The sequence below is a fragment of the Atta cephalotes genome (genome assembly GCF_000143395.1).
Source record: "Atta cephalotes unplaced genomic scaffold scaffold00045, whole genome shotgun sequence".
Taxonomy (NCBI): domain Eukaryota; kingdom Metazoa; phylum Arthropoda; class Insecta; order Hymenoptera; family Formicidae; genus Atta; species Atta cephalotes.
In genome coordinates, this window is record NW_012130109.1 from 1,178,424 (window position 1) to 1,188,627 (window position 10,204).

At 29.5% G+C, this 10,204-nt stretch overlaps 2 protein-coding genes across 2 annotated transcripts; one reads left to right on the forward strand and one right to left on the reverse strand.

The window, feature by feature from the left end:
* Positions 1 to 140: 140 nt before the first annotated feature.
* On the reverse strand, positions 141 to 6,222 carry LOC105622486 (neurofilament heavy polypeptide-like). The gene is made up of 7 exons (XM_012203903.1): positions 6,205 to 6,222; positions 4,146 to 4,394; positions 3,784 to 3,919; positions 1,730 to 3,689; positions 1,587 to 1,645; positions 1,413 to 1,481; positions 141 to 181 (listed from the first exon to the last, which is right to left on the reverse strand). The coding sequence occupies exons 1-7, from the start codon at positions 6,220 to 6,222 to the stop codon at positions 141 to 143; spliced, it is 2,532 nt and encodes an 843-aa protein (XP_012059293.1).
* A 3,276-nt stretch (positions 6,223 to 9,498) lies between these two features.
* On the forward strand, positions 9,499 to 10,122 carry LOC105622488 (UDP-N-acetylglucosamine transferase subunit ALG14 homolog). Its single transcript, XM_012203904.1, has one exon. It carries the CDS (start codon positions 9,499 to 9,501, stop codon positions 10,120 to 10,122), a length of 624 nt encoding a protein of 207 aa, XP_012059294.1.
* Positions 10,123 to 10,204: the final 82 nt, after the last annotated feature.

Sequence of the window (10,204 nt, forward strand, 5' to 3'; positions counted from 1 at the left end):
TATATATATATATATATAAATACTATATTATATATAATAAATATATATATATATATATAAAATAAATACTATATATACATATAAAAAAATACTATATTATACGTAAAAAAACTATATAATTCTATTTAAAAAAATAAAGGTCATCTTGAAATCTTGGAAGACATATCCATCTCGAGAGGATCTGTGATCATCAAAAAAATCCATTTTTAAATAAAGTATAATAGATGATCATAATATTATTAGAGCCGTAGTTTGTAATTTTCGAGATTGTGTAGAAATAAAATCAATATATTAACTTTTGTACATACAATAATTTTTAATGAATATGCACTAAAAGGGTAATCTTATAATCATGAATCGTATAATTATAAATCATAAAGTAAAAATGATAATAAAATTAATATTTGATAACGCCATCTTTTACAATTACCGTGTCAATTAATTTGGGCATACTTTCTATACATTTTAAGCAGTTTATTTCCTAACATTAATCAAATGCACGATTAATTAATGTTCATTGATGATACATTCTTCAGAAATTTTATTTTTTGTCAATTCTCAAAGGTTTTCAATGGGGCTGATTAAATGGCGTTAATAAGAGATAATGGCAATAAATGAAAGACAGTATTATCTACAGTGATGCCAAGGGCATATTAGATTTGTAGATATATTTTAGATTTGTAAATATCAGTATTTCATAAAAAAAATAATAACACGGTATCGCTATATAATATTTTAATCTAAAAATTGATTGCTTTAACGTAAAATAATTAATTTAGCAAATGGTTCTAATAATTTAATCACCCACTGTAAGGTCCATTTAAAACATTCTTTGACATATTGAATAGTTTAGAAAATAATTATATCCGAAGCTTTAAAAGGAACATCCCATATATGTATACGAGAGTTTACAATCAAACAAATGTTTATTAATGCAATTCACTACACTATTTACTTTGTTCTGAGTTGTATCCATTTAATAATAATAAGCATTATGTTTGCAATAATAAACAGTTGTTTGAGTTTTATCTAATAATAACAAGTTTGCGGATATATCGAATTTTTTTTATATTTGGCATATGAAGAGCTTACTCCCCAAGTTTATACTTTTATTTTAATTATGCGCGCGCGCGCGCGCGTGCGTGCGTGCGTGCGTGCGTGCGTGCGTGTGTGTGTGTGTGTGTATTATATGTTCTATATTATACATATACTATATTATACATATGGACATTTTTTTTACACGCACACACACGCACGCGCAGAAAACTAATAGAATAATAAAGAAAAATAATAGAACTAATACATAATTATTTCAATAAAAAAATATTTCAAATAATTAATAGTAATATTGTAAGTCAAAATTTATAAATACTATTAATATTTCATATATTTTAAAAAAATATTGTAATTACCTTCAGAATCATGTAATTCAGCTAATGATCTGTGTAGTACAGTAACTCGTCTAACTTCCTTTTGATTAGCTACAAAAAAAACATTCATTATTAAAAACAATTTGAATATGAAAAAGAAAGAAAGATTAACTAAAATTAATGCTAAGTATATAGATGTATTTAATTAATACTTACATTTCTCATCAGTATTAATGACATGCCTCTGATTGGCTTTTGCATTATTTTTCACAGCTCTACAAAGAAACGTAAAACAAAATAAGTGACACTTATAAAAGAAAATAAGAATATATAATATCGTGTACAATATTATTCCTTACTCATTAACAACGCCTTTAAAAGCTGACTGCACCAATCTAGCGGATTGAATCGGTACTGTTCTATTCAATCTTTCTGCACGTCTTCTGCTAAGTTCTGCTCGTAAATCTCCTTCCTCCTCTATGGTTATATCTTCAAATATAGCGTCCACATCTTCAACGATTATATCTTTACGTTTCTTACACTTCTTATCCTTTCCAATACGTTCGGAAAGTGGTAGTTCATTCTTCAATTTTCCCACTTGATATAACTCCTTATCGCGCTTCTTCTTTTTCTTAGATTTTTCTTTTTCTATTTTTTGTGGTTCCGCCTCTATATTTATAGTACTTGTAAAAGCACTTGGCGATGTATTTTCCATTGCTTCTTCACATTCTTCAAACTCATAATCTACTTCCAAACATAAATCCACCTCTTGAACATCATATTCCTCCACAGTTTTATTTGTTTTTCTAGCATTACTCAATTGAATTTCAGCTCCTTCTGAATGTCCTACTTTCGTATTTGTGGTGTGTTTTTTAGATAATTTAATCCTTTTATTAGCATTTACAGGATCGATAGGCCGCATAGACTCAAATTTCTTTTTCCTTGCTTCCAGTACAGGATCACTAATTACATCAACAGATTCCTTTGCTATTTCCATCATTATTGTTGGTCTTTCAAATACTTCATCTTTCTGCTTTGCTTTCATTCTGGACATTTCTGTACTTTTAAAAATTGGAGACGATTCTCTCACATATCCGTCTCGATTATCTGGAGTGATGGAATGTGGACCGTGCTTTCTAGGTAATTCTTTAGGTGACCATTTCGGGGATCGCTTGCGTCGTGGTGAAAGACGAGGTGAATGTCTTGGAGATGACCACGGTGACCTGCGTGGCGAAAGTCGCGGTGATCTCAAACGAGATGGTGTTCTATGCGGCGATGCTTTTGGCGATCGCAAGCGAGACGATCCTCTTCGAGGAGAAGATAAAGGAGATCTAGACCTGGACCGTAATCGACGTGGTGACATTCTTCTTAATGGCGATAATCTAGGTGATTTGGATCTAGGAGATCTAATCGGTGAATATCTTGGCGAACTTGATCTTGACAATCGTGGCGTTCTAGAACGTGATATTTTAGGGGAACGCGGCCTTGGTGACTTTGATCGTCTCGGTGATCTGTGTGGCCGAGGCGATCTAGAGCGTGACGAAAGTTTAGGTGATCTGCCTCTTGGCGATAATTTTCTAAGCGGAGATTTTTTTGTAATTGTTCTGTTTGGAGATCTGCGTGGTGAAAGTCTAGGTGATCTAGATCTAGGGGAATACCGTGATAATGGAGGCGATCTATATCTCGTCAATACTTCTCTCGGAGACCTTTTCAGTTGTCTGATTGGAGATCTTCTAGGAGATCTTCTCGGCGATTTCTTTCGTGATCGTGACCTTGGAGATAACGACCTGCGCTTTTGAATAACTCGATTCATTACGTGTGGAGAGACTGATCTTCTATCATTTTTCGTAATTGTGGTTAAAGATGGAGTAATAACATTATTTCTTTCCTTCTTACCATAGCTATCGTCTGATTTTGTCTTCTGATCTAAATTTTTGCTTCCTTCATCATTTTTCACTGTGTTTTTAGTTTCGCAATCTTTATGCAATTTTTTCTCTCCTTTTTCAGATACCTTATTTTCATCATTCATTTCCCTTTCCATCTCGTCCATTAAGCGTTCTAAACTGTCTTCTTCTTCAAGATCAGCCATTAAAAGTACATCATCATCATCATCAATACCATCTTCTTCCTGCTCATCACCATTCTTCTGCAGATTCTCTGTAATTTCCTCCTGATTTTCCACTTCTACTGAAAATTCAACAGATTCCTCTTTCGATACAATTTCTGTCTTTATAGAAGTCGCAATATTTTTCTGCTCTTTTATCTCTTCTTCTTCAGAAGCACTTCCACTATCTTTAAAACGATGGAATTTTGATATTTCTAAAACACATACAATTACATAATTATTTTATTCTAAAAAAATACATTATTATTAATATACTTAATATTATTCATTCTAAAAATATAAGCTTACCTTGAGGACATGATTCTACACAAGACTCAGTCTTTTCTAGGGGACAAGCTAATTGGACTTGTTGAAATGGAGAAGGTTCATCTACAGGAACTATCGCTATCAAGTTCGGATTACGATGGCTCTGATAATACACATTCTGCAAATATAAAACATAAATGTACAAGATATTGAAACTGAAGACATTGAATCAGAAAAAAAAGACTTAAAAATTATCATATAAATTTTGAACACATTTTGAAAGCTTTTTAAAAAAGTTATTCAAATATATTTAAATGCATCATAAAATATGATAGTGTTTAATATTTAAAATAAAATTACTGTTACAATTAATAAATTAAAAAATATATAAATTGAAAGCTTACGCCATTTTGCCTTTGTTGCATCCTGTTATGGTAGTAATTTTTTTTCATAGACCGTTGATTTTTATATGGAAAACGGGATGATTGTGTTATTTGCGGTAATACTTTCTGCACCTGTGATAGCGCTAACCTTTTATGCATGACATTTTTTGTTCGTAGTGACTTAAGCGCTGCTAATCTTAGTGCTTCCACATCTTCATCATCATCATCATCCTCGACTTTGATTTTTGATTGTTGAGGAATTACAACCATCTGGTAAAATAATAGATGAAACTTGATATGAGATAATTGACATAAGATCTATTCTTTGTCGCACTCAATTAAAATTTTCTGTAGAACTTTCTAATTTGATGTCATAAATTGACACAATAGTTGAACATTTTTGTTATTCATTGAATGTAAAGAAAGATAGAATGATTTATGTGCCGATGATTATAATGCCGATTTATGTTACCAAATGGAAAGTATTCTATCTCGCTTTCGCTAAATTTTAGATATATAGGATGTATTTAAGTATATTAACAGATTTTAAAGGAAGATTCCTCACACAAATTCATGACAAAAACTTCATATAACTATATATTCAAAACGGTTTAATTTCAAAGATATAAGACATCAAAGTTAAAAAAAAATTTCATTTTTACAAAATTTCGAAAACTATTTATTACAATGAAACTTTGTATATGTTGAAGGACATAAAATCTCATTTATTGGTACTATCTCACACATATCTTTTGGAATTATTTTTTTGTTCAATCAAGAATGGTCAAAAATAAGCTAGACTTTCTTTTAATAAAGAACTAAGCTGTTTCAAATATAGTCATATAAAGTTTTCTTGAATTTATATAAGAAGACTCACATAAATCTTAAAATCTTTTAGCTTATATTTAATAATAATAGGGTTGAGTAAGTTAATGTTTTTTTTTTAATTAAATTAAGTTAAAGTCAATGGCTTATAAAATTAATTAGTTAAACTAAAAGAATAAATAAAAAACTAAAAGTAAAATTAGTTAAACTAAAAGAATAAATAAAAAAACTACAGTTAAATTAAGATTGAATTAACTCAAGTTAAACAAAAAATTAATTTTGAAAAATATTTTTATTAAATATAATATAATTATATTAATAAATATAATATAATTATATTTTATTAAATATAAATTTTTTTTTAATCAAATTATTTTAAATAAAAAAAGTTACGATATAAATTATCAGATAAATTTAATATTTTATTTTTGTAAATAAATATGAAATATGATATTACAAAAATATTTCTTATTTTTTATATAATAATAAAATACTAATTTTTAATATTTTTACATATTTTCATATTTAAATAATTACAAAAAAATTAGATGTAATTTTTAAAAATGTAAGTAATGTTGTACTCCTCTTTGTGTTGATCATGTCATAACATTAGTGTTTCTTAAATGTAAATCCAATCCATTATTTCTGGACATAAAAGTTGCATCCATCATACAATCATTGAGCTTTTTCTAATTAAACTAATTGTCTAATGTTTAATATTTTATAGAAAACAACATTAGCATTTAAAAAAATAGAAAAAACTCAACTAAAAAAGAAAAAAGTTAATTTAAAAAGTTAAATTAAAGTTTAAAAGTAACTAATTTAAGTTAAAAATTTTTAACTCTTCATTTAACTTTTAACTTATTAACTATTACTACCCAATCCTAATTAGTATACGTTCTGTATATTTATTTCATCTTAAGTACAAATGTATATTATACTAATTCAACTACAAAGATAGACCTATAAATAGTAGATCATAACAAGAAACAATATAAAATGACATTAGGTTTTTGTAGCGTTGACAACTCCATGAGAAGCACGCGCGGATAGACAGGTTGTCGCAAGATATGCGAATAATTCTTGTAATTCTTGCTGATAAATAAATTTCTATCTTGTTGTATGACATTTAGGTTTTGTCAATGCCTTGTCGAAATGCTTAAATTTTCTCCGAAGATCCATTAACAAACGAGAAAAATGTCGTTCTTCCTGACGCATCATTTGTTGCACATTCGAACTGCTTTTGTTGACTTACCTTTTGACGGTGGTCCATTTTATTGAGAAAAGTACTGGGAAGAATATTGCAGACGGTTCACGGTTAACACTACTCCAGACCACACGGACCGCGATCGAGCGTTTGCGTGAACAGCCTTCACGCCAAATGTTCACGAAAATGTCGCCCGTTGCATACACCAATGATTCGCATCACATACATATTGCAAAGCAACACATCTTTTAATCACCTCTCGACTATTACGGATTTGTCGAACAAATCTGAACGAATTTACACGATCCAGTCAATCTGATCTAATTCGTTACTCTCCATCCATATCCATACATGTATAAATAAAAATGGCGTGCTAGACAGTGGTCTAGTTTCCATCAGTTTCCATCGAAGCAGTGATGCCAAATTCGATACAAGATAACGCGGTAACCAATGAACATTTTAGGAGCTGTAAGCTTATTGGTTGCGTTCAGCAGAGTATCAATCATGAAACTTTATCCCTAGATTGGAAAGTGAAAAATGAAAATTTTGACCATTGAAATTAATGGAGAAATTTTTCATTTTTCACTTTTTATACTGAAAAAAAAGTGTTGATTTCAGGAAGAATGATTGATATCAAGCGATCGATTCTGTTAACATCGATCTTCAAACAAGATGAAAATTACAAAATTGAGCAAATTTACTAGATGTTGACCAATGAAATTATCAATATTCTAATAAATTCGCTCACTTTTGTAATTTCCATCTCATTTCAAGATATAGAATTCCCAGAGAGAAATCTGAGAGAGGCCATGCCGGCCTTTTCTTTATTAGCGTCGAAATCGCCTAAAGTCACTAGATTTCTAAAGAACCGCAATTAATTTCAGAAATGTCGCATCAAAATGGTCGAAGTACACATAGTACACGATTTCAGCATGATGGTTGGTAGTTCATCTTTTAAATTGTACTTACATGCACTTTTATATGCATTAAATTTTTACAATAAATAAACCTTTTTTAAACCACTAATGAGGTACTATTAAGCCCTGCGCAAAATAGAAGGAATAAAGCAAGGAATTAGCAATAAAGAATAAACGATTTTAATCTATTAAAAATTGGATACATTGGAATACACGGTTTTTATAGGTCGAAATCGTTTATTCTTAATTCCTAATTTCTTATTTCTTTTATTATGCAGAAACCTGCACTTAAAGACCATTAACCCTGGGCAAATTTTCAACAGTATAAAAAAGAGCCCAAGATTCGGAGAATAATTGAAGAACTCTGAAATTATCAATAATTAATATAAATTTGCTATTATTAACATAAATATTTGGTTCATACATTATTAAATTCAAAATTTTTTATTACATAAATGTTCCCTAATAAATATGCAAATTTGTAAAGCTATCCTATATATTGTGGAAAAATTACAATTTTTTTCTCTGCAGTCATCTCTATTGATAATTAAATTTTGATAATGACACATTTAGTATAATATTGACATTTAGTATAATATTATCAGTTTTTAACTCTTAATCACGACAATATTTACGCGAACTTCTGTAAGGATGTCGGTCTTTAATAATATCTTGTCGATGATTAAACTAAATAATACATAAATTAAGCATACATAAATAATACATACTTTTTGATCATAAATATATTAATAACAATGAAAAAACATTTATTTATGTACTTTACAGCTTTATTTTACCAAATAAAGTACGTATATTCAAATGCGTAAATTTGAAAATGGCCACGTCAAAATGGATGCGATTTGTGATACTTTGAAAATCTAGTGACTGTAGAAATCGTCCATACATTACTGCCAGTACATATCTCCATTTTCAATCTTAGAACTATAATACATGATTACATACATTTTCTGACTATCGTCAGAAACTACATTTTCACTATCAATATCGCATTGTTGAAAGTAGATGTGATTCGTGTCTGTACTGAATCCTCAAGCTAGAAGCGTACTGACTATCCATAGGAAAAGTGCTGAATATCCATAGACACGATTATCCGAATATCCATAACCACTTCTACTTTTGACGATACGATTTTATCGATAGTGTCAAAAAATGTATGTAGTAATGTAGTTTCCAACTGAAAATGGATGATAATGTACGGGCGATTTCGATGATAATAAGAAAAAGCATGACTCTTAGGTTTTTCTCTGTTAATACCTAGAATGTTTATTTTGCAATTGACCTAGTTTCCACCAAGGATTTAATCCGGATCAAAATGTAAGAACCAACCAACTACAATCGAGCATTCCCCTGTTGTTCGACTGTAGTAATTGATTGATTCTTACATTCTCGATGTATGTATTTTGAAATGAGATGAAAAATATATTACTTACAAAAGTGAGCAATAATTACTAGGTATTGACTAATTAAATTATGAATATTCTAGTGAATTTGTTTATTTTTGTAATTTTCATCTCATTTTAAGATACACAACCGATCTACTGTGGCCTAGTTTCCACCGAGGGTTTAATCCGGATCAGAAAATAAGGAGTTTCGCACAATAAAAGAAACAGGGAACAGAGAACAAAAAATAAGAATTTCAACCTATTAGAAACTATGTATGCCACAATACATTTTTCTGATAGTTGAAATTCTTAGGGCTCTCACACAGTAAAAGGAACAGGAAACAGAGAACAGAGAATAAGAATTTCAATAATTTTTCCTATCAGAAATCATGTATTGTAGAATACATAATTTCTGATAAATTGAAATTCTTATTCTCTATTCTCTGTTCCCTGTTCCTTTCATTGTGCGAAGCCCCTTATTTTCTGTTCTCTATTCTCTATACCTTTTATTGTGCGGAGCATAAACCCTTAAAAATTAACCAACTACAGTTGAGTATGCTTTGTTACAGTCGAATGACAGGGGAATGCTCGACTGTAGTTGGTTGGTTTTTACATTCTAATTCGGATTTAAGTGGAAACTCTCAGTGGAAACTAGGCCTGTAACAGTATCGCAGCCAATACGGTGGCAAGATTCTAATCTAGCTAGCAATTCAATAGGAAAATAAGTAGTCATGTGTCGCTGGCTTTATGGAACTGCGTGCGAATGCAAATTAAAGAAAAAGAAGAAGACTTTTCGTACAAAAAAGCATAAGTAAAAAACTCATTTACAAAAGCAAATGTCTACATAAATCTACAATTTAATTGATAATTTAATCTATAATTTATTTATTTTTTCAGTTGATGAACTGACACATAATTTGTAGTGAGGTTAGTAAGAATTATTATTAACGTAATTTAATCCTTTGTAAATTTGTATATATTAAGTATTTCATAATACTCTTTTCAGCAAATAAAACAAGAAGATGTACGTGAAATATTTTATCTTTGCTGTGTTTCTCTGTATATTGATACTTGCCAGAACTTGTTATTTGATATTTATGAAAAGCACTAAACCTAAAGAAAAGTCTTGTTCAATTAAAACAATGATAATATTAGGATCTGGTGGACACACAGCTGAAATGTTGCGAATTGTTAAATATTTAAACATTAAGAATTATTCGCCTAGAGTATATATTCATGCTCAGACAGATAAACTTAGTGCAGAAAAAGTTAGAGATCTAGAAAATGGTAATAAAGATTACAAAATTGTGGAAATTTATAGAAGTCGTGAAGTTCGGCAGTCATATTTCACATCAATTTGGACTACTATATTTGCCACACTAAACTGTCTTCCAATTTTATGGAGAGAAAATCCGGAGCTTATTTTGTGCAATGGTCCTGGCACTTGTATACCTTTATGTGTCATAGCATTTTTGTTTAAAATTCTGTTTATTACAGAAAACGTTATTATATTCATAGAGAGTTTTTGTAGAGTTAAAACTTTCTCATTAACGGGAAAGATTTTGTATTATTTAGCTGATCATGTTATCGTGCGATGGACATACTTAAGTAAACCTGTATATGGCAGAAGTATTTTTTATAAGTAAAGACTTAATTATATCTTATAATAATGATTATATGTGTAAAATATATATATATATATATATATATATATATATATATATCTAG